The 25,362-nt window shown below is 36.1% G+C and overlaps 1 protein-coding gene across 2 annotated transcripts; it reads right to left on the bottom strand.

Annotated features, from left to right (window-relative positions):
* Positions 1-1,694: 1,694 nt before the first annotated feature.
* On the bottom strand, positions 1,695-22,555 carry MTO1 (mitochondrial tRNA translation optimization 1). Of its 2 annotated transcripts, XM_090282667.1 has the most exons (12): positions 22,235-22,555; positions 16,646-16,845; positions 16,446-16,563; positions 13,972-14,261; positions 12,212-12,324; positions 11,923-12,113; positions 11,314-11,444; positions 10,502-10,706; positions 10,231-10,402; positions 6,515-6,633; positions 3,829-3,989; positions 1,695-1,874 (listed from the first exon to the last, which is right to left on the bottom strand). In XM_090282667.1, the coding sequence occupies exons 1-12, from the start codon at positions 22,449-22,451 to the stop codon at positions 1,713-1,715; spliced, it is 2,079 nt and encodes a 692-aa protein (XP_090138793.1). In that variant the 5' UTR covers positions 22,452-22,555; the 3' UTR covers positions 1,695-1,712. The 2 variants fall into 2 exon arrangements, with proteins under 2 accessions (XP_090138793.1, XP_090138792.1); XM_090282666.1 differs by having other exon boundaries at positions 10,231-10,706.
* Positions 22,556-25,362: the final 2,807 nt, after the last annotated feature.

Genomic DNA, 25,362 nt, shown 5'->3' with positions numbered 1-25,362 from the left:
GTTACCATTTTTTGAAATTACTATCAAGTATCAAAAAGAATTTATCACTGCTAAATGATCCAGCATTACAAGTACTTTCTGCTTGCTAATGATCTTGACTGCTTTATGTAAAGATTAGATAAAACAAATCTGTGAAAACTGAACTATATCCAAGTGTCCGTACAAAATTATAGCAAGATATTTGGCTGCCTCAACTTATAATCATGCATAACATCTAGATCTATAGTCAAAAGTGACTTCGGGGTTCTTAAAGCTATCTTAGTTATCTACTTTGGCCTGAAGCTGACATGGTGGGAGCGTCTCTAGGCTGACAGGAGATCTGAGTTGGCATTTCCAGGGACAGTTAGGGCCTAGTTGGCTGTATTCATCCTCTAGTCTCTCCAGAAAAGTCAAGGTGTCTACGGAACCAGCCAAAGGGCCCAGCTGGTCATGCCACCCTAACCTTGTGACTACATACCAAGGAAGTCTTGGAGAGGAAGAAGAATACCAATTTCATTCTGATATCTCTGTCAACTCTGACTTAAAAACACGGAAACACCAGCCACCAATTATTATATATTTGACTTCAATGTTAAGAATGTGTGGTCATGACAGTTTCATAAAAAAATATTGTATGATATAAAATACAGTATTCCCTCACTTATCGCAGGTATTACGTTCTAGACACCCCCCCGCGACAGGTGAAAATCCGCAAAGTAGGAACTTTACATTTATTTTAGTATTTATATATATTTTAAGGCTTTATAAACCCTTCCCACACATTTATAAACTGTTACCAGTCCCTTATTAACTGTTCCCTCTCCCTTATTAACCTTTTCTACACTTTTATAAACATTACTTATGTTCTTAAACATATTCTACACTCTTAAACCTATGTAACTTTAACAACATACATATACAGTACCGCAAAATCCTGTGATATAGCGAAAAATCCGCGGTAAATAATTAAATGTAATATTTTTAAAAATCCTGTGATACAGTGAGGCCGCAACAAGTGAACCGCGATATAGAGGGACTACTGTAACTACCTTTACTTTATTCTCTCTTCCTTTATTCTGCCTTAATCAGGTTACCAACAAGTTTTCCACACTGTGGATGACATGAAACCATGAAGATCTCCAATCCTTCTATAGGAATTAATGAACATTCATTAATGTTCAGACAAATACTAGTGAGGATTTCCTGTAGAAATACATAAATTTTAGAAGTCAACTTTCACTTCCCATATTCCAATATTGGAAATCAGCTGAATGATCCTGGACAATTTTGTACAGTTTCAAATTTTTAGCCCTAAAAATTGGGGGGCTCTGAAATTGCCTCCTAAACCCAGCATAAACAAGCAGAAGAATGCTAACTTTCAAAACAAGTTGAAAGATAACTTTTAATTTGGTACATTTAATGGACGAAGTCCTTATGAGTATGCAAATCTTCAAGCTTTTTTTTTCAGCTTTAGTTTAAGGTCCACTATATCTCCCTTTAATGAACTTTGCACAAAGTGATATTAATAGGTTCATTGTATTAGAGCAACTGAGAAAGAGTAGAAATTAAGAGTTTATTTTTTCCGATATACAGAAAGAACAATGATAATCTCTGTCTTCTTCATAAGTTAATGACAAAGCCATAATAACTAATAAGGTTATTTTAACAGGTGCTAAATAGAAATATTTATCTTCTATCTATACACTTATATTAAGTCTTCCTTGAATAGAAAGCTATAACTGTCTCTCTTCAAGTTCCTCCATATCACATAAGCACTGATCAGTTTTGGGCAACTTATTCATAACTGCCTGTCTCTGCTGAGTGGTCTTCACAAATCTGAGCAGATTGACGATGGCAGCAGGTGTCACTCCAGGTATACGACTAGCAGCCCCAATCTATGAATTAAAACCACAAAAAGAAACATAAAGTGAGCTAGGTCAAAATTTTCCTCCCAATAACAATTTGTATATTATAGTTTATAAAATATTTTCAAAACTCCTATCTTAATGCGTTTTCAAAATAACCCAATAAAGGAAATACAATTACTATTAATATCTTCATTTAAAAAAATTGGAAAATTGAGGCTTAGAGAAATTAAAATGACTTGTCCAAGATCACATAACTAACAGATGTTAGAATACCTACTTTTTCTTTTTATTAAACTCGTAGCAGCCCTGACTGGTGTGGTTCAGTTGGTTAGGTGTTGTTCAGCAAAGTGAAAGGTTGGCGGTTCAATCCCCGGTCGGGGCACATGCCTGGGATGCAGGTTCAGTCCCCTATTGGGGCGCGTATGAGAAGCAATCGAATGATGTCTCTCTCTTACATCGATGTTTCTCTCCCACATCGATGTTTCTCTCCCTCTCTCCCTCCGTTCTTCTCTAAATATAAATAAATCTTAAAAAAACAAAAAAACAAAAAAAAAACCCCTAATATACCATCCCCAGCAGCATGTTGGACAGCACTGTATAATTAATCTTAATATTTCTATGTTGTATTTTTACAGTGAAATACATGAAAACTCTAAGTGGTATATAGACTAAATAGCTTTATGCCAGTTCGGGTCTGTTTTGCCGCCAAATGAGTGCAGCAGACATTTATCAGTTTTTTGTATTTTAGAACTGTGGATGAGTGTTTGTGAACTTGATGGCCAGTGCTGTCCTACTGAATTTTCTGTGATAACAGAAATTTTCTATAACATTTGCACTGCTCAACATGGTAACCAGTAGCCATTATGTGACTACTTAGCTCCTGAAATGGGGCTAGTATGATTAAAGAGCTAAATTTTATTTTATTTTATTATTTTTAAAGATTTTATTTATTTTAAAAGAGAATGGAAGGGAGGGAGAAAGAGAGGGAGAGAAACATCAATTCGTTGTCTCTTACATGCCCCCGAACCGGGACCTGGCCTGCAATCCAGGTTTGTGCCCTGACCAGGAACAGAACCGGTAATCCTTTGGTTCACAAGCTGGAGCTCAGTCCACTCAGCCACACCAGCCAGAGCATGAAGAGCTGAACTTTAAATTTTATAACTTTAATTAATGTAAATGGTCTATTTGTCTATTGGTCATAATTCTGGGCAATGCAGCCTATGACTATCCATAAAAACGTAACCCAAAATGAATAGGATATATAGAGTTACAAAATATAAGGTTTGTGTGCCTGGTTTCCATGATGATTATTCCTAAGAACAACACATTACACTGATGAAATCATGCCTCCCTTTAAAAATCTTTAAAAAAAAAAATTCACAAACCATATTTTTGTTAAATGCGCCTTTATTTTATGAACCACTACTTAAAAACAAACACTGCTCATTAAACTATGAGACACCATCGATTTTTAAGGTACAACTCAGTTTCAGAGATGTTAAAATGTACACCTTAGAATCAATATATACAGCCTATCAGTCTTAACTACTTATCAGAAGTTCATACAGCACACTAAAAGATTTTTATACTTACAGGCGTGTGCGTGCATGCATATGTGCACACATACAGACACTTAGGCTAAAGCATGGAGTGGGGGACTTATTCAGTTCCTCTCTTTCTCCTAGTTGCTCTAAAGGCCACACTATTGAACCCTAGAGAGGGACCTGAATAGTGATTTGAAAACCACCAAATTATAATCAACTGAATTCTTGAATGCTGGTTATTTATTTAAACTAAGCGTTTTCATCTCTTATAAAAATATACTAACATCCATCATAAAAAGAACACTGAAAATAAGAGGTTAAGTTTGTTATGATGAAATAAAACATTAATTATGTGGCCATGGAAACTCCAGATTTAAAAAATTAAAGCACGGGCTCTTAATTTATAACCTGTTCCTATTTATTGCCTGTTTTCTTACCGTCTGTGGGCGACTGAAATGTAGCTTCTCTCGAACTTCAGAGGACAAAGACACATCCTTGAGAGTCAAGTAATCTAGATCTTTTGGCAACTGGAGAGCTTCATCTTGCTGAATGTTCTTTATTTCTTGTTGCTGATGGAACAATACTGATTCATAAGTGGCTGGTGAGAAAAATTATGTTATGATGCTCAGGTTATGTAAACAACTTACATTTTTATGGCTTTTTATAATTTACAAAAAGCTTTTGCATACATTATTATCTCATTCAACACTTAGCTCGACACCATCAGATAGGTGGGGTATGTGTTCCCTTTCACAGATGAGGAAACTGAAGCTAAAATAAAGAGAGCATCTTACATATTAACTACAAAATTCTCTCTGGTAGTTTACTGCATGTCCTTTTCATTTCAAAAATTTGGAAGATTAAAAGTAAGAAAAGAAACTGCATTCCTTTTCAGTGCAAATTTTGGTGGAACATCCCCTAATAGACTGTGGGCTTCAATTTTAAGTCTCAAAGATCAGATGTTCCTTCAAGAAAAAAGTTTTCTGAATTATGAACATATAAGCTATAATTTTAAAAAGTTTAAACCTTCTTAGGTAATAATATATAATTTAAGTAATTTAAGTAAGGTGTCATTCAGAAGTAAAGTTAGATAATTCAGCCACTATTTTGTAATTAAAGCATTCTATTCTTAGGAAAATTAATTCAAAACCTGTTTTAAAACCTAAACTGATGTGCTCATTCTGTCCTGTTCAAGAAAGCAAGTCTTCCCTAAAGGTTGTGGTAGTACCTGCTTCCATTACTTGACTGGCAGCAGAATATCTCAGCTCTGAGCCTGGCTTTACCAATGAATTATCCTCTGACTATGGGCATGTCATCATCCTCTGGCCCTTAGTTTCTTCATATAGGAATTTTAAGGACTGACCTAGGCAACTTCTGATGATATTTATGGCAACAAAGGGTAGCTGTGAAGTGCACAGGCCTTACAGTCAGACAAGCTAGGTTCAAATCCCAGCTCTGCCACTCACCAGTTTTGTGTTCTTGGGCAAGTTACCACTTATCTGTAATAATGCTAATACCTATCCTTCACAGGACAGTTCTAAGTATCAAATGAAATAATGTATGTAAAGGGCTTAATACAATACCGTGATGTAACAATTTAGTACAGCACAATATAACTGTAATACAATTTTATGACTCCTGAATAGACTCAGCAGGGGATCATGGAATATAAATGAAATAAAATATATGTGTGTGTGTATATATATATGTATATATGTTAAAAGTATATTTATTTAATCTTTCAAATATGTGTGTAAAGCAAAACATGAAAGATAATACAAAGAATCTGAAATTGATTCCCGCCCTCAAGAAACTTGTTGTCTAGTGGAGGATCTGTGAAGTAATTTGAAAACCACTGATACATGTTATATTTTAACCTAGTGCAGTTTCTTTTAAGCCATGGACATAAATAAGCATATTTATCTACAAACAAGTTAAAGATAATTATTCTGGATTATTCTAACCTGAACCTGTTGGCTTACTGGACAAATTAAATTACACACGAAGTTTAAAATATTGAATTTAATCACCTTTTCCCAGCTGCTAAGAGCCTATATGTTCAATAAAGTAATTTTTATTTAATAGAGAAATCATGATATTGAAATAAAAGGTCAACATCACCGCTTACAGATTAGTATAGTACCAGTGTCTGGTCACTGGAAAGAATGATTCTAGAGTTTAGGTGGGCTTCTTTTCACTGCTCAACTTTTGTTAACTTGCATGGTGGGATAGCAGGCACCATTTGGGTCATCCTACAAATGTAGCCAAAGCGTAGCAAGGTGACGGACCCCTCTGGAGCTGACAGAAAATGCCACTGCTAGAAGGAATATAGCATTCTTACCACCTCCACTGGGCCCCAAGGAACTTAAAGTCCTTTCCTGTTTAAACACCATGCCGCCATCCAACTATTCCTACGTTCTCCCCATCTCATTCTGTTCCCTGCCCTTTTCTCCACATAATTTTCCACTCCAGGAAAAAACGTCCTCTATCAAAATACAGAAGATGATCTTATTCTCAGTATTTTTATATTTGGAATTTTTCATAATGAAAACTTTTTAAAAATGTAGTGAAAACTGCAAAAGCCATCTGAGGTTTTGATGGTCAATATACTGACCCAGAGTATGAGAGTATACCATGTGTCATAATGTACAACACAGACTCTGCATTTCTTTCCTGATACAAAATAAGTATCTATTAATGGTAGAGTATTCCAGTACCTTGTGAAAGCCAAACCGTATTATTTTTCTCATTATTAGAACACTATATGGGGAAACTGTAAAAAGAGCTTAAAATAATTGAAAACTTTTTTAAAGGAGAACTTTATAGTAGCAGTCCCTAAACTTGAAATGTGCATACTAAACTCTAAGGATCTTGTTAAACTGCAGATGCTCCCTCAGTGGGTCTGGGGTGGAGCCTGAGACCCTGCATGGCTAACGAGCTTCCTTGTGTTGCAATGCTCCTAGCTCAGGAACCCCACAGCACAGAGCCTAAGATTATGCTGGTCCTGTGGTAATGATGGCTCCTCTTAACACAGAACTCTTAATGGATCTGCTGTCCATTCATAATTTGTATAAATGGTAAAGACAGTATATAGGCATCTTAAATTAAAAATGTATTTTCTACCTTCTATTTTCAGTCTTTCAGCTAGCTCTCTGCATTCGGTGTACTTCTTCAAGGGCTCTGGAACAGCCTTGGCCAATAACTCCATGTCAACTTCCTCATGCTTTAGAACATCTAGAGCTCTGCAAATACACAAACATTTCATTAACATAGGGGTCCATATCATGTGAGAAGAGAATTCTTGGAAATAATAATCTCATAAATAATGTCAAAAGATAATTTTTTCCAAGTGCAGTGAACAAATGCAGCAGCATCTACAACACAGTAAAACCTCAGTAAGATGTGTGTGATTCTCCCCAGCTCCCTTCATCATGAGAAATGAGTTACTGGTAAAGGTTGTCCTCCTTTCTTGTAAAACAGAGTAACCTCTGATAACAAGGGTTTGATGGAATTCCCTAAGAATTTACATAAAAGCCATAGCCATTTAAGCCCATGTTCTGTAAGTGATGCACCCTTTTGCATGCTTGGAACCAACCGAAGGAGGCCTCCTGCTTGCTCCAAGGCTGCAAAATGCTCCGCAGTTGTGTTTCGTTCTCACAAGATCTCACTGATCTGTAGTTTCCCTACATTCACTGCCTTAATTCATTTTATTTTCATTTACTTTGATCTTTCTTTTAATAGATTGCCTTTTTGATAAATTCTGTCCACCCAAAACCAATTAAACCAACTAATTACCAAGTCAAAAGGAAGTCAGATCTGCCCATCCAGGAGTCCCAAGTCTTTCCAAGCCTCCCACCAACCTCCTTTATAGCTCATTCTATCATCACAGTCACATTACCACCTTTTGATTCATCTATTCCTCAGAAAGCTGGCTCTGAGAAAAGCCAGAAATTCTCTCCCCACAAAAAACTGGACAACTAATTACAGAGGCCTCATCAGATAAGCTACAATGAAATCAAAGAACCCTAAGCTCCAAAAGGGTAATGGTGGTCAATTAAAAAAATTATAGAAGATAGTGGAACACACCTCCTAATGACTAACGAAAAAAGAGGTACCTTGGAAACTAGTAGGATGGGGACCTCAAAGAAAAGCCCATGACCATCTGACTTAAAAAGAAAAAAAAAGGGTAAATCATTTTTGTTTACAAGGCTTGGAGCTGTTCTTAGGTTCAAACTTCAAGACATGCTTTGAATCAAGTGTAAGCCTCAGAGTACAGAGGTCTGGCATAGAAAGGCACGTTCTCATACTTCAATAGAAGACAAGAGAATTTCTAAGCTAACTAATACATCAATGGGTTTTCACATAATCCTGACAGGAAATGAGATGTACCTGTGTATCTCTCTGGTTAAAATATCTGCTCGAAGTCTGGTTCAACTTGTCAGTACTTAGCACAGAGCCCGGCATGTATGCAGTAAAAGCAATCAAAGTATTTACCAACTTTCTATTTTTTAACCTTTATATAGTGAATGTAATCAAAGTATAAAAAGCTTTTTTAAGAAAATAAAAATAAATAAATTACATGCTGCTGGAATCAAATATGGGGACTGGAGCCCTGCTTGCTTCCTCCTAACGGGAAAGTCCCTGAATTAAAAAGAAAAGCATTTAGCTAAACTACTTTTAAAAATTCACCTTAAAAAAATAACTACTCATGGGTTAAGTCTGGTAAAAATACAAAATTGAGAGACTTCTTTTAGTGTATTTTTAATTTTTTCTGAGAACAGGTCTTTTATATCCTTGGTTAAGTTTATTATTCCTAGGTATTTTTTTGAAGCAATTGTGAATGGGATTGTTTTCTTAATTTCTTTTTCTGTTAGTTTGTTATTGACACATAAAAATGCAGCTAATTTCTAGATATTAATTTTGTATCCTGCTACTTTGCTGGATTTATTTATCAGTTCTAATAGTTTCTTGGGGGAATCTTTGCGGTTGTCTATGTACAGTATCATGTCATTTGCAAGTAAAAACAGTTTTACTTCTTCCTTTCCAATTTGGATGCCTTTTATTTCTTCTTATCTGATTGCTATGGCTAAGACTTCCAGTACTATATTGAATAAGAGAGGTGAAAGCAGACATCCATGTCTCGTTCCTGATCTTAAGGGGAATGCTTGTAGTTTTTGCCCATTGAGTATGATGCTAACAGTGGGTTTGTCATATATGGCCTTCGTTATGTTTAGGTATGTTCCCTCTAGTCCCATTTTGCTGAAAGTTTTTATCATAAATGGATGCTGGATTTTATCAAATGCTTTTTCTGCATCTCTTAATATGATCATGTGGTTTTTATTCTTTATTTTGTTCATGTGGTGAATCACATTTATTGACCTGAAAATGTTATACCAACCTTGTATTCCTGGAATAAATACCAATTGATCATAATGGTCATTTGAGCATTGTGTATTCAGTTTGCTAATATTCTGTTGAGGATTTTAGCATCTATGTTCATCAGGGATATTGGCCTATAATTTTCTTTCTTTGAAAATGGAAACTTGGTAAAAGAAGTTGTAAACAATAAAACATCATATGGAGATGAAAGCCAAATCAGGACATGTTTTCCCGGGCTGTTAATTAAAGAGATAGTACTTGGAAAGATTAGAAATAATAAATATAGATAAGCAGCATTAAAACGAGTATACTTTTGAATCCACAAAAATTCCTCACATAGAAAATAAAGATTAAAAAATGACAACAAACTCACAACTATCAACAACTGAATCTAAAAAATAAAAACAAAATGCAACTAAGCAAACCAGAATAGGAACAGAACCATAGGTATGGGGATCATCTGGAGGGTTATCAACTGGGAGGGGGAAGGGGGAGAAAGGTGAAACGGTGCAGGGATTAAGAATCATAATGGTTGGTACAAAACAGACAGGAGGAAGTTAAGAATAATATAGGAAAGGTTGAAGCCAAAGAACTTACATGCACGACCCATGGACATGAACTAAGGGGGGTGGGATTGCTGGAGGGAAGGGGGGTACTGGGTAGAGGGCAGCAAAGGGAAAAGAAATTGGGACAACTGTAATAGCATAATCAATAAAATATGCTTAAAAATAAAATAAATAAATAAATAAATAAATAAATAAATAAATTTTTAACAGAAAATATATACTGGAAACACAGCTGCAAGATCAATGCCCCATATGTGCTTTAAGCTATAATAATTGCATGTTTATACCTTCTGAGAACCACTCCTTCCTTATTAGCTTACTTTTTGTTTTTCCAGTGGAAAAAATCAATCAGTGGTGAAATATGTGGGCTTTTCATTCAAGTCCTTAGGAACATATCTCTGAATCCAAAAGCTTATATTAATAGCCTTTAAGAGCCCATATAACCAGGATGATAAAAATAAGGACAACCCCTCCTAAAATGTAACAAGGGACACATCAAGTAAATCCAAAGAATTTAAAACACTCTGATTAATCAAAGACATTTCCTTGCTATACAACTCACAAACAAGGTAAGACCACCCCAATTGCTCCATGGCTGTAAAAAAAGGCAAGCAGATAACTATATTTCTTGGATTGTACCCAATAAATCTTAGTAAAGCCAGAAGAACTCAATGGGAGCCACAGAAAAAGTGTATAAAAAGTAAAAATAATAATTTAGAATCATAAATATCTTTAATACTGAATAAAGAGATAAGTTACATTTAAAGGATTTTTAAAAGAAGCCAAAAACAGTCTTCATTTAAAATGAGTATTGGGAGTCTATAAGTAATGTTTCTCTGAAATGATCTCATTTTTCTGTACAAAGTGAGAAAGATATATATTAAAAATGCATACCTGAGAGGCACACTTCTATCCACACTTAAAGAAGCTTCTGGAATTAACTTTTTCCATTTAGAACTTGAAAACTCAATGGATTTTAGCATGGAAATGCATTCTTCTAAAGAAGACTTCATCCAAGAAGCTCTTTCATATCTTTGTTGGGACACACAGCCAGCTTCCTTATACCCTAAAAGAGGGCAGGAGAGAATATGTGAGAGGTTTGAGAGAACATGAGAGAGGTTTGAAAGAAGAGTGAACCTGGCTGGCGGACTCAGTGAAGAGTTACCTCGGAATGTGAGGCGGCTATCGGCATTATCGGGGCGCAGTGACAGACGAAACTCCGCCCGGCTTGTAAACATTCGGTATGGTTCATTGGTGCCCAGTGTGGTGAGGTCATCAATCAAGACTCCTATGTAGCCTTCTGTTCGGCTAACGACAAAAGGAGGCTTCCGTTTGGCCCGAAGACTTCCATTGATTCCAGCTATCACACCCTACAAGAGAACTGAAATACTTTAAAAGGCCATTATGAACTGAACAAGAGCTATCCTATTCAGAATACTATCTGGAAAAGCACTGCAAGAGGCAGTAAGAAAGCAGGCACTTCCAAGAAGAGATGGAATAGAGGGTGAAAATCTGAACCTTATTCAGAAACAGAATATGGGTGATGTACCGCTTACTTTACAATGCTATGATTCATCATTTTCAAAATACATTCCTGAAAGGTCTAGATGGGATAATCTTTTTTATATAAAAATCCACCTATAAAATTCTTCTAGCTTTTTGCACTTACAAGTAAAAATAATATAACTTCCCACTTAAAATGAGTAATATATGATCATTTTCAAGTTATTTTAAAAGAGTAAGGGGGGGGTAAAAAAATAAATAAAATAAAAAATAAAAGAGTAATAAAGCCGCAAGTGTTTTTTTAATCCTATTGCATACAGTAGCCATATCCATACACCCTGAAACAGAAATAAGTCTCCTGTTAGTTATGAGTTGTAGCTAAGATCTATATAATTATCATAATAGGCGTTAAAAGGCAGAACAACAGTTAAATAGTCCCTTTCCGTTCACATTAATGTTTGAACAAACTCTTACTTGAGCTGCAGCTTCCTCATAACCAGTAGTGCCATTTATCTGTCCAGCGAAGAAGAGTCGCTGCACCAAATGAGTTTCAAGAGAAGGAGTGATCTGGCGAGGGTCTAAATAATCATACTGGACACCATAGCCTGACCAAAGAATAAATGATACAAAATAAGTAAAAATAGAGCTGGATTTGCCTTGAGGTAGAGACGCAAATATTATCATTCAACGCTCTTAAAAAATGAAGACTATTTTATTTTTATTTTTTTTAAAGATTTCATTTATTTATTTTTAGAGAAGAGAGGGAGAAAGAGGAGGAAAAATGTCGATGTATGAGAGAAACATCAATCAGCTGCCTCTCTCATGCCCCCAACCAGGGACCTGGCCCGCAACCCAGGCATGTATCCTGACAGGGAATCGAAGCAGTAACTCTTTGGTTTGCAGGATGAAGCTTAATCCACTAAGCCACACTAGTCAGAGCAAAAAATGAAGACTGTTTTAAATGCATAAATGTTGGGCTTTGTCTTCTGAGGCTCTAAGTAATCATGACTATAGCTAAGATCTCCTCCCTGTCTTCTAAGGTGATGTTGAGCTCATGCTAAAGGCAGGTGTGATTCTCTTTACCTGGCTGGATTATTTTAGCTTTCTCCAAGCCTCTGATGCATGTAATCATTTTCTCTTGTAATTCAGCTGGTAGTGTCACAGATAACCCTTGGGGGTAAATGAGGTCAGAATCTAGTCCTTCAGGTTCCAACCAAACTTGATGCAGACGGTTTGGAAAACGCAAAACCTTTGATTCAATGGAGGGACAGTATCTAGAGGAGGACATGGAAATTTTTAAAATTAATGAAACAAATAGAAGAGGGTTGGCATCGTTCCTTCAAGTTATTGAGCAGTGATATTTTGTCCTTACCGGGGTCCTCGTGTAGTTTCTTTAATGTGACTATTAAGGTGAAGGTTCTCAAGGACAATCTCATCCACTCTAGGGTTGGTGTGAGTCAAGTAGCACGGCAGCTGATCTTCTGGCTACAACACACGAATCTGTTATAACACTTCTGCTTCTCTACTCATTTGCCTCTCACTCAAATAAGCTGCACACAAAATATGAACTTACTTTTAACAGACATTAAACCCATGCATAATGCCAAGTACTACCTATGAAATATCCTTGCCGAAAGCAACCCAAAAGATGAACCTAAATTTAAGCAAGCCTCGAGATCTACCAGTTTACAGGAAATACAGAGGATAAAGAAACATGTTTAAGGCACCAGAGGGATGAAATCAGACAAATCTAAAGGACAAATGACTATTTCTTCCACACATATATGTCAAAAAATTAAAAAATATAAAAGAGGGGGACCTATTATAAGGCATAGCATCCAGTGCAATGTATGAACCTTATTTGATTGCAGGTTTAAATAAAACTGTAAAATAACAGTTAAAATGAATTATAAACACTTTAAATAAACACTTTAAAACAGCTGTTAAAAAACCCCACTGAAGCACTGAGTACTGAATGATGTTAAGAAATTATATATTTGTAAGTGAAATGATATGATGTCTCGGGTTGTTGATTAAGCTCATCAAGAAGAAAGTGGTGAGGAAAAATAATACAAAAAATGTTATTTGTTGAAGCTGGGTGATGGGACACATAGAGATTCATTATACTATTTCTTCTACTTTCTGTAAACTTAAAATTTTATTATAGTTTTAAAATATGCATACCAAGAAAGTACCATCACAATTTACATTTTCCCAAAGCAAAAATAGAAAAGTGACTTTTCAAAAAAACAATATTTAAAGCCACTCATTAGGATAACACAAGAAACTAGGACCATAAATTATTAGTCCTCATCTAAAAACACAATATACTCTTTTAATATTCAAAAGATAGGCAAAAGTAACCTGTACTCTTAAAAAATATATCATGAAAGACCGAAAAACTGTTTCAGATTAAAGAGAAATAATACTTAAATGTAATATATGATTCTAGATTGGAAAAAAAAAAGGTTGTTATAAAGGACAGTATTGGGACAATGAGCGAAATTTGACTATGGACTTTATATTAGACAACACTATTGTATCAATGTTAAATTCATTGCATTGAGATTATATAAGAGGATGTTTCTGTGCTTAGTTGAGATACAGACTGAAGTATTTAGGGGTAAAGGGTCATGATCTTTGCAACTTGCTCTCAAATGTTTCAGATAAAAAAGGAGAGTAAGAATAAAAATAAATGTGTAAACTACTGTTTTATACTAAATATGTAATATATATCTAGACAGAAATATAAATATGGTCAAATATTAAAATGGATGGATCTCAATATTTTGTAGACTGTTTGAATTGTCTTGCAACTTTTCTGTAGATCTGAGATTGTTTCAAAAAGTTTAAATAGGCAATTATTAAAGTAATGAAATTTAAGAACATAAGGGAAAACAACCCAATCACCCAAATTAGCCAATCCTTTTAAAAATGATTTCTTTTGCACCCTAAGTAATAGTAAAGTGAATTGCTACCGAGGGGGCAGGCGGAGGGAGGGAAGGAGGGAGGAAGGAGGAAGGAAGGAGAAAGGGAGGGAGGGAAGGAAGGAAAGGAGGAAGGATTAGGCTATATCCTTCTATGAACAGCCAATATTTAGCTGAAATGCAAGATTTTTGTAAATTATCTTACCTTAATCCACACTGTTTCATTAATAAAGCTGAATGGAATGGGTGGATTATCTGGTGTCTGCTTGTTCAGAATGCTGAAATTAATCGACTCTTTGGCAATTCGGGGTGGAGTCCCAGTCTTCAATCTTCCTACCACAAACCCCAACTTCTCTAGAGTCTGAGCCAACCCTATAGAAGGCTGATCTCCTAAACGTCCTGCCGGATGCATCTCCAATCCAATTACAATCATGCCCCTCAGAAATGTCCCAGTAGTCAGAATCACGCTGTCTGCATATACTTTGCTTCCATCCGCTAAAGGATAGAAAAGAGTAAAAATCATGTTCTAATTGTTACCATGGATTAAATTGAAATGTGACTTCTTTACATTAGAGCTACAGAAAATCTTTTTCTTTAGAAACTTGAGAAATAACTTTACAGGAGTAATAAGGCTATATGTTATCAATTTCTAGAATCCAAGAAAGCTGGGAGGGAGAACATAATGTGCTATCACCAATTCACATGTTCCTAAAATTATACCAGCAGTGGAAATGATTAAATCAGTTGATTTTTAAAATTAATTAATGTTAAAACTTCTGGTTAAATCTGATAGGCTATATCACGTAATTCCTTCTCCCTCATGAAACTCTTAAGAAAATAAAATAAAGGGAAAAATATGTATAAAACCACAAGGACAATGAATAGGAGAGAACTTGTCAAAAGATGAGACATTTCAGAATATTTTTGGAAGACAGGAAGTGGTTGAAAGAGTGATAACTGATCTAGCAAAGGGGAGAAGACTGGAAATCAAGAATCTGAAGAGAATAACCAATGAGGACGAACTAATTTGCCCTACAAAAGCCGAGAAACTGGGGGACTGAGAATGAGAACTGAGGAATGTAGGAATGAAGCTTGGGGCTGAAATTAAAAGAAACAGTTGAAATCTACACAAAAAGGTTGCATCTGCAGGCAGATTTCCTTACAGGAAAATTTAGTTTATTCTTTGGGTAATGGGGAATTATTGTTTAATGGGCAGTGTTTCAATTTAGGATAATGAGAAAGTTCTGGAAATGGATAGTGGTGACAGTTGTACAACATTGTGGATGTACTTAATGGCACTGAATTGGACACTTAAAAATGGCTAAAGTGGCAAATTTTATTTTATGTATATTTTACTACAATAAAATATTGTATTACTGAGCCTGTAAAATACAGATGGTAAAAAACAGCACTTAAAAGAGACAAAAGTAACAAAAGCATAAGTAATTAAAAGTTATAAAGGTCTACACACAACATAACCATTAAATCTGAAGAGGACAGGAGACAGAAGAAAAAAGGAAATGAAAATAAAACTAATTTAGTAACTGTTCAGAGGGAAGTCAATAAACACTGACAGAAGAAAGAGAAGATTAAGCATATTATATAAAATCATAGTTATTAAAGAAATCACCAGAACAAAAATAAAACTTTTAAAAAAGAAACATAGCTCCCAAATAGCAAACACAGACTAAGTGGTTTAAAAAAAAGTACAGAACAGTGTGTATAATATGCTATGTGAAACACATACATGTATGTATGAATATACATATATATGCACAGATAGAAAGACTACATAAGAACTAGGAATGGTCCTGAAGAAAAAAACCGACTGGTAGGGGGACAAGATGAGAGAGAGAGAGAGAGAGAGAGAGAGAGCGAGAGAGAGAGAGACCACCTTCTCACTCTTTATTCTTTTGTCCCCTTTAAACTGTTTACCATGTATATGCATTCCCCACTCAAAATAATTAATAAATCTATAATAAAAATTAATTTTATAATGGAAATTAAGTCAAGATCTGCATTTTAAATGATGAGATTCTCCAACACAGTTCTCAGCAGGCATTCAGAGAACTAACAGACATCGATATTTGGGAGTTCCGCAACAAAAAAGCCAGTTCAATCCCTAATCACCAGAGTAGAGAGTCAGCCAAGAAATAAAATTAACCATGTACTCACAAATCTTCCAATTAGTGTTTCAGTGCCTCATTTTTAAAAATCTAAGAGAAAACCAAAGTTATCTAGACACTTGAAGAAAGTCATGTACATGAAAGTAATGAGCCCAAATAAACAAAGAGAATAAAGAAATCTGGAGAAAATAATACATAGATCAGAAGAAAACTTCAAAAATCAATCATTAGCCCTGGCTGGGTAGCTCCTTTGGTTAGAGCATCATCAGAACTAGGAAAAATAAAAAGTACAACAGAAAAACCAAGAGAAAAAGACACAATTATGCAGGCGATAAAGTTCTACATGTTGTATGGATGAGCCCATAATTTAACCAAGGTTCTCAAAGGCCAAAACGAAAGGAGAATTATGATTTTTTTTTTACAGTTTTCCTCATCTATGAAGAGAAAACACAACAATTTCCTAGAATAAGTAAAACATCTCTGTATTCTCCTCTACAATAAATTGCTTACATGGAGTCTGACACTGTTATTATTACCTGTAACTAGTACATACCCAAAACAACACCACTGACACGACACTTCCCAGTGTGCTCAGGTTCTGGTTCTGTAAGAATAAGGTCTTCTACAGCTGCCTCCTGAACAGTAAGCAGTGGTGTATTTAGGATTTCTTTCTGTCAAAAGAGAATGCAAATTGTAACAGAAGTTTAATGATCACTACAATCAAGCTCTCCAGTTTTTGTGCCCTATTCTTACCTGCATGTTCTGTTTATAAAGTCTCCTATCAATTTGAGCTCTCAGACCCCAAACAGCTGGTCCCTTACGCCGATTTAATACTTTGTAATGTACACCAGACTGGTCACAGATTCGGGAACAGAGGCCATCCAAAGCATCAACTTCCCTCATTAAATGCCCCTTTCCGATCCCACCAAAAGAAGGATTACAGGACATCTGACCTAAAGAAACAGACAAAATAAATATATCAGCACCAAAGGAAGGATTGCAGTACATCTCACCTAAAGAAACACAAAATAAATATATTAGCACCTTACAATAGTGAGTGTTTAGTGGGGAAATGTCTGTACAAGTAACTAGAATCATTTCATGTGATAAAAAAGTAAAAAACTCGGAATAAACACTACAAAGAAGATTCTTAAGTCCCAATGGGCTGCAAGAGTTATTCAGGGCATTCTGGAAGACAAACCATTGCCTGCAGTTCCCTTTCAATCTTTTCCTTGATACATATTTTCACTATTTCATTAGGTTGTGGTTACCTTTAAAATGTGTTTTTGAAATCCTAACCTCATGAAACCTTCCCAAATCAAGCATACTTTTAAGAAGTCCCTTGGCACTTGTTCACTGTTATAATCCATTACATTTTCTACAAATGTGATCTGCTGTTTTCTTTTATGCTTATTTTGTTTAATTTGGCAAAGGAAATAGACATATAAGTCCAGGAAGCACAGAGTCCCAAACAAGTTGGACCCACAGAGGACCATACCAAGACACATCATAGTTAAAATGTCAAAGGTTAAACATAAAGAGAGAATCTTAAAAGCAGCAAGAGCAAAGCAGTTACCTACAAAGGACAGTTCCTGTACGGCTGTCAGCTGATTTCTCAAAAGATACTTTGCAGGCAAGAAGGGACTGATTAGAAAGAAGTATTCAAAGTGATGAAAAGCAAGGACCTACAACCGAGATTACTCTATCCAGCAAGGCTATCATTTAGAATGGAAGGGCAGATACAGAGCTTCCCAGAGAAGGTAAAACTAAAGGAGTTCATCATCACCAAGCCCTTATTATATGAAATGTTAAAGGGACTTATATAAGAAAAAGATAAAAACTATGACCATTAAAATGGCAACAAATTCACAACTATCAATAACTGAATCTAAAAAGAACAAACTAACTATTGCCCTGGCTAGTGTGGCTCAGTGGATTGAGTACTGGCTTCCGACAAGAAAGGTTGCAAGTTTCATTCCCAATCAGGGTACATGACTGGGTTGTAGGCCAGATCCCCTGTTGGGGGCAGGTGAGAGGCAACTGATTGATGTTTCTCTCGCACATGTTTCTCTCCGCTCTTCTCATTCCCTTCCCCTCTCTCTGGAAATAAATAAATAAAATATTTTAAAATATATTAAAAAAACAAACTAGGCAAACAACCAGAACAGGAACAGAACCATAGAAATGGAGATCATTTGGAGGGTTATCAGCTGGGAGGGGTAAGGGGAAGAGTGGGGGAAAAGGTGCAGGGATTAAGAAGCATAATTGGTAGGTACAAAATAGACAGGGGGATGTCAAGGACAGTATAGGAAATGGAGAAGCCAAAGAACTTATAAGCATGACCCATGGACATGACGTACAGTGGGTGGCAAAGGGAGAAAAATTGGGACAACCATAATAGCATAATAAAACATTATAAAAAAAGAAATTCTCCTTGTTGTTTAAACTAATTGAGTAAGAATCTGTTAGTTGCAAAATGATACAGTGTATTAAAGCAATTAGCAGAGTGTCTAGACTAGAGTAAGCAATAAATAACATTTATTAATAATTGTTTTTATTTATTTCCCAGGTCAGTGTAAAATATTCTTTGCTTCTGAACTTTATACTTTTTTTTAAAAAATCACAAAATTTCTTTGTTTTTTAACATCTATTTTTAATCATTAATAATTTTCCTTCACCAGCACCATTAAAAATTCTTGCAATTATTTTCTCAAATGTGTAAAATATTACTATTTATAAAGATATCCTAAATGGGTATCTTAGAAAGTGCTCCAAATACTGTGTATAAAATCAACAAGCATAGTGAATATTTATACTACCACTCAGTTTATATTACAGCAACTGATTTGCCCTCCTGAGTTCCTAAGTCAACATTCTTTCACATATAAATGTTAAACTGTTTTATTAAAGAACATAAAAAAATAAGTAGTGAGAATAACATAATTCATTCCCAATTAGTGATTCGGGTCCAATCTTACATCTTTTATATAGCTCAACACACTTCTCTCTCTCCCAGATCATATCAACTATAAATATTTCAGACAAGGACTTTTTTTGTTTAGGAAAAGAACCACATTCAATAATCTGATCACACCAAAACATCTAAATTGTTTGTTAATGAATAAGTAAGCAAAATACAAATATATAGAAATGTGGAATTATATCATCAAGTATATATATTTTTTTCTATCACTCTTAAGTAATCCTATTCTCATCTTTAGAGAAGAAAGATACTTTTAGATAAGCGGTAATAACCCAGTGGTATGCCTGTGATGTTTGCTCAGTACACATAAACTTTTGTTAAAAATAAACAAAACAATGAATGGGAATGTATTTTCCAGTTCACTGCTGTTCCCAGTACTCCAGGTTGTTTTATAGCCATCTAGCTTCACATATTTAAGTTACATGTCTAGCTCCTATACCATCCCTGTTTTAGCTACTGCTACTCATCAAAGTACTGAGCTTTAAAAAAAATTTTTTTTTAATTTATTGATTTTAGAGAGAGTGAGGGAGAGGGAAAGGGAGGGAGAGAGGGAGAAGGAGAGAAAGAAAGAGAGAGAGAGAGACATAGATTTGTTGTTCTACTTATTCACTTGTACACTTAATTGGCTGATTCTTGTATATGCCCTGACCAGGGATCAAACCTGCAACCTTGGCATAGCAGGATGATGCTCTAACCAACTGAGCTATCCAGCCAGGGAAAATGACTTTAAACTTCCATTACATATCAGTTAATTTTTCAAAAACCTCTGAATCCCACTAATTTCTGACTGTTTTCAACTTTGATCTCCAGAAATGAATCTTCTCGTACACAGAAGAAAAAAACATCCTAAAACACCAGGAGTAAATTACTGAAATTCTACCACTTTATTATATCACTAAACTAGACAACTTCTAGGCACTTTATTGAGTTAGTGTATTATATTATAAACCTATTTATAAAATTTACATTTGTGAAAGTCAAGTGCAAAGAAATCCTCATCTTTTTAAATTGTTGAAAACTTTTTCTCAAAGCAATACATGTACCAATGTTGAGCACTCTCTTAATAGGCGTAAAAGTTGGACATGTTGCTCTTTTGCTTAGTCCTCAAAATCTTTCTCAATATAGAACTCCAGGAAGCCAGCGTTCATTCCCAATCATCTGGAGTTGGAATAAGATCTATTGGTGTTCTGTGCTCTTAAAGAGAGGCTACTAATATCCCAAGTGTGGTACCAGTACTTGGAGTGGCCAGTGGTAATAGAAATGTATAAATCAGTCCATTTTTCACTGTACCAAAGAATTTAAGTCAGCTATGTAGAAAAGCTCATGGTAAAACTATAGTTAACATCTGACCACTTAATGTGGGCGGGCACTATTCTAGATGAGCTGCATGTATTTTCTGACTTAAACTTTATAGCAACCAGATGAAGTTAGTACTATTATTTCTATTTCATAGAGGCTTAAATTGTCCCTTAGTCCAAGGTCACACAAATACACAGTAAAGCCAAGAATAAGATTCAGAAAGTCTAACAACCTCTTTAATAGACAACATTCTCCATGAAATTCATAGGTGATAAAACAGAGACTAAACAGGCTCAGAAGGCTTGTCTTTTTTGTTGTGAAAGCAAAAAATAAGTTTTCCAAAATTCATTATTTTCCAGGTTAGTATAAAGTAGAAGACTTTCTGCCTCTAACTTCAATATTGGCAAGTGATATGACTGAATCATAACAGGACAATTCTTGCATTCTGTATTCTTATAAAAGTTAAACCTTCTAAGCCAGCGGTTCTCAACCTGTGGGTCATGACCCCTTTCACAGGGGTCACCTAAGACCATCGGAAAACACACTTATAATTACATATTGTTTTTGTGATTAATCACTATGCTTTAATTCTGTTCAATTTGTAACAATGAAAATACATCCTGCATTTCAGATATTCACATTACGATTCATAACAATAGCAAAATTACAGTAATGAAGTAGGAACAAAAATAATTTTATGGTTGGGGGTCACCACAACATGAGGAACTGTATTAAAGGGTCACAGCATTAGGAAGGTTGAGAACCACTGTTCTGAGCCAAAGCTATTTTTATGAGGCCAAGCAGAAATACCTAATATTCCACTGTATCAAATTACCTTAAAAAAATGAAACTTCGATTTTAAGATAAAACTGTTATTCACTAAACTCATTTATAAGTTATTCAAATGTCTCTGAAATGTATTTACTTTAAAATTTGTATATTTTGTTGAGAATATGAACATGAATTTTGATGAGAACCCCTATATCCCTAACAGAACTATATAATGATCATCTTAGATCAACAGTTTTTTGTTTATTAGATTTTTGTTATTATTATTAAAAGGTAGTACAATAAGCAATATTGTATAATAAGTAAAGTGTAATCTTTTGGGTAATATAGCCCCTCTCGAAAAGAATCACTGTTAACAATGTATATTTCTCCACAGCTATGATCTGAATGGCAATTTTCAAAAAGTATTTCAGTATACAAATATGTGACTTATTCACAATTTTTATTAATAGTTAATATTTTAACTACTGACATGGGCATGTATAATTTAAAAGATACTGTTTTAGCTAGCATCTATCATGATGCAAGAGAGCGGTCTTGCTGTAAATATGGCCATCCAACCATTGCCTAATAAGGGGGCGAGGGGAAGCACTGTCCAGTCCTAAGCACAAAACTGGGGAACAAACATCCAGTAGAATAGGTCCTGGCTGGTGTGGCTCAATAGATTGAGCACTGGCCTGCAAACCAAAGGGTTGCCAGTCCGATTCCCAGTCAGGGCACATGCCTGGGTTGCGGGCCAGGTCCCCCCTTGAGGGAGCGGCAGAGGCAACCACACATTGATGTTTCTCTCCCTTTCTCCCTCCCTTCCCTTCTCTCTAAAAATAAATAAATAAAATCTTTTAAAAAAGAAAAGGTAGCATCGTTCTTCAAAAGGGCTTCACAGAATCTCGAGAAGAATACAGCGGTCATTTAATATATTATCACTAATAATGTTAATTCAGTTTATCCAAAGCAACAAGCTAGTGAAAGTTAAATGGCAACAACGAAATAAGAAGCTATCAGTTAAGTGCAGTACGTATTCTTAAGTTTCCCCCCTTCCCGAGGAACTGCCCCCTCCCCTTCCACATTTCCCAAGCAACTACTTTCGTCAGCAGAAGCATTTCTAACCGGGGCCCGCCTGATTCTGCGAGACACAAATCAGGCTAAAACCACAGACACTAGGACTCTCACTGGAAGAGGGAATAGGTTGCCCACATCAGGCACTGGGAGGAGAAGGGGCTTATTTACAGCTTGCGTCCTACGCAAAGCCCCACTCCACCAGTGCTCCTCACCAATCGTGTCCACGCGGTGCGTGAGTAGCAGAGTCCGTGAGCCGCACCGAGCGGCAGCGCTGGCTGCCTCGGTCCCGGCATGTCCTCCGCCAATGACTACGACGTCGAAGTGCGGGGTCGAGGGTTCAGCGCTGTCACCGCTGAACCAGGCCAACGGAAGGTGCTGTTTGGTGAGAGAAGCCGCAATCCGGCGACCACAACCTCGGAGGGAGAACATGATTGGAGAAAGGCAGAGTTTGTCTGACTCAAAACCTGACACAAGTTACGCGCAAAATTTTAGGGCGCGAGAGTAATTCTTAAGGGCGCAGCCATCTTGCTCTGATGTCACGGCGTAGCGCTCGTCCCGTACGGCGTCGCCGCTGATCGGCGGTTTGGCGCGAATTCTAGACGCGCTGAGGGTGCTGGTGCTCTTGGCTGTGTACCGGTCTCGTGGTTGGTGCGGGTTGTCAGATTATCTGTGGCTCTGGAGTGCAACTTCCTACTGGGTCATTATTTTGTCCTTTCAGGCAAATTGCACCCCTGATCGCCAGGTAACCACCTACGAACAATGACTTTGATTACTCCTTTATCAGATTATTTGAATTTTCTGGCACACTATCAAATGACTTCAGTTTGCTTATAATGACTAGAGTCGGAATAGGAATAGATTTAAAAGGAGTTTAGGTACGTTTGTGGATGACGATTCATGATGGTTAATTGGGGGAATACAACGGTTGGTTAAATTAAATGACCAGCATTTTGAAATTGATATTTTTAAAACCTTCCTTAAGCAACCTTTGGTTAAAGAGTGAAACAACCTGCGTGGGAGTTTTATTGTTTTGATCATTAAAATCTACCAAATACATAATTCTGTTGTCTTATTACATTAATAATAAGCGTTCTTTTACACAATTTAAATTTTTACAGAAATATTAAACTTTTGAGAGTTAAAGAACTTATAACTACCACCAGGCCTTCCAATCCCCACCTCTATAAGTGTCAGCTTTTTCTTGCTAATTTCTTATAGTTTTTTAATACAATACTAACGCTACTATTATTTTGTGATAGGTAACAGAATTAATAACCCAGGACAGAAAAACAGGAGGGGACAGAACAGAATGACCACAACAACAAAGGAGAAAAGTGGTTACGGAACACTGAGAACGGACAAAACTACATTCCAGGAGCAGAAAGAGTACAGGGCAGGGGGTGACTCAGGTGGTGAAACCCCTAGCCAATAAGGGAACTAAAACACAGTAAAATATCGAAAGTAACCAATAGAAACTTATACAACATACACTTACTCCCTAGTGCGGGTTGTCGCTTTAAAAATCAGTATCCGTACCCCTTTCAGGTGGAATTGGCCCTGATCTGACTAGTTCTCCCTCTCGCTGGAGAGTCCCTAATAAATCAATTGCTTTGCTATAAGCTCTCTGCCTTCTGATTTTCCTGGCAACGCCGGACTCACATTTTGCACATATAATACTGTGATTATATTTTTTCACATTGCTTTTTTTTTTCTTTTTATAGATTCAGAGAGAGAAAATGAGGGAGAGAAACGCAGAATCAAAACCTGAATCCTGGGCGTGTGCCCTGGTGGAGAATGGAACCTGTGGCCTTTTGATTTAATTTGCAGAAAAAGATGCCCAACTGAGTTATGCTGGCCAGGGCTCACTTTGTTTCTTTAACAGTGTATTTTTTACTCTCTTCATGCCAGTATATATGAGTCTGCCTCACTTTTTAGTGTTATATAGTATTCAGTTGTGTATGTGAACTGTAATTTATTTAATCAATTCCAATTACTGGGCATTTGGGTTGTTTCTGATTGTTTGATATTATGATCATCCTTGTACAGATATCTTTTTTAAATGTATGGTGCTGCCCTGACTGGTGTGGCTCAGTTTGTCAGGCATCATTCCTGAGGCAAAAAATCGCTGCTTCAGGGCCCACGCCTGGGTTGCAGTTGGGTCTGCTGCAGGTCCCGGCATACAGGGGGCAGCTGATCGATGTTTCTCTCCCACACAGACATTTCTCTCCTTTTCTTTGTCCCTCCCTTCCCTTCTCTCTAAAAATAAATAAGTCTTACAAAAAATAAATTTATGGTGCTCTATCAGTGAAAATACTGAGTAAAAGGCTCCTCAATGTTTACATTTTTGAAAACTGCTAAATTACTTTCTAAAATCTTTGTGTCAGGTTGTAACAATAGTGTAAGATTATTTCATCACACTGGAGCCAGCATTGGGTTTTAATTAAATTTTAACTATATACTTGTGATATTTTTAATGAAAATAGGATATGTACACTGTAATGCAATCTACTTCTGTACATCATAGTTTATCACGGACATTTTTTCTATAACAAATACAGTTTTATGTCATTTTCAAGGACTACACAACATATTTTATTAATAAATACTTTTAAGTCAGTAGTCTGAATCTTTAATAAGAGAATCACAGGCCTACATTTTCAATTTTACTAATCTCTCCACATGATGTATATTTATTTTTTGTTAATTTTTATTTATTGATTTGAGAGGTGGGGGAGAGAGAGAAACATTTGTTGTTCCATTTCTTTATGCATTATTGGTTGCTTCTTATATGTGCCCTGACCAGGAATTGAACCCATAACCTTAGTGCATTGGTACCGTACTCCAAACCAACTAATGTAGCTGGCCAGGGCCATGTGACATATGTTTAAATTAGACCCTTCTCTTTCCTATAGAGACATTAATCACAGACCCAAAGATAAGATGTTTCGGCAGAGACAGATTTGTGAGTAACTGGATTTCTACTGTAAAAGAAGATAAAGCTCTTTATTATGCTGAAGTTAGTCTGTTACCGTTTCTGTTGAGAATCCCCAAGACCATCCTCAGTTGTTTATTTTTCATTCCCAGAAGAAATCACATTTTATTCCTGACTAGCTAGCCTTCTTAATTTCCTGTTGCCAACTGGGGAGCTAACCCACACCTGGGTAACCAAGACTTTTACTGGGAGTCTTATGACTCTGTGTCTGAATCACTGACCTCTTTACTTAGTTTCCAATCCCTCCAGAGCTCAGACTGATACAGCACAGACCAGGGATCCATCCCAAATCACTCTGTTAGTGTAAACTCTGACATGGCCCAAAGCCCCAGGTGTATACAAGACACT

Source organism: Furipterus horrens, unplaced genomic scaffold, assembly GCF_987537825.1.
Source record: "Furipterus horrens unplaced genomic scaffold, mFurHor1.1.pri manual_scaffold_6, whole genome shotgun sequence".
NCBI lineage: Eukaryota > Metazoa > Chordata > Mammalia > Chiroptera > Furipteridae > Furipterus > Furipterus horrens.
The sequence above is the reverse complement of the archived record's forward strand: the minus strand, read 5'-3'. Positions and strand labels throughout refer to the sequence as shown.

What these genes read in the sequence shown, in the direction of transcription:
- MTO1 (XM_090282666.1), bottom strand. Translation starts at nt 22,451, where the DNA reads ATGTTCTCCCTCCGAGGTTGTGGTCGCCGGATTGCGGCTTCTCTCACC. An exon ending in GAAACTACACGAGGACCCCG is followed by an intron (nt 12,114 to 12,211) that starts GTAAGGACAAAA and finishes GTCCTCCTCTAG; the next exon opens with ATACTGTCCCTCCATTGAAT. An exon ending in AGCTAAAATAATCCAGCCAG is followed by an intron (nt 11,445 to 11,922) that starts GTAAAGAGAATC and finishes TTCTTTGGTCAG; the next exon opens with GCTATGGTGTCCAGTATGAT.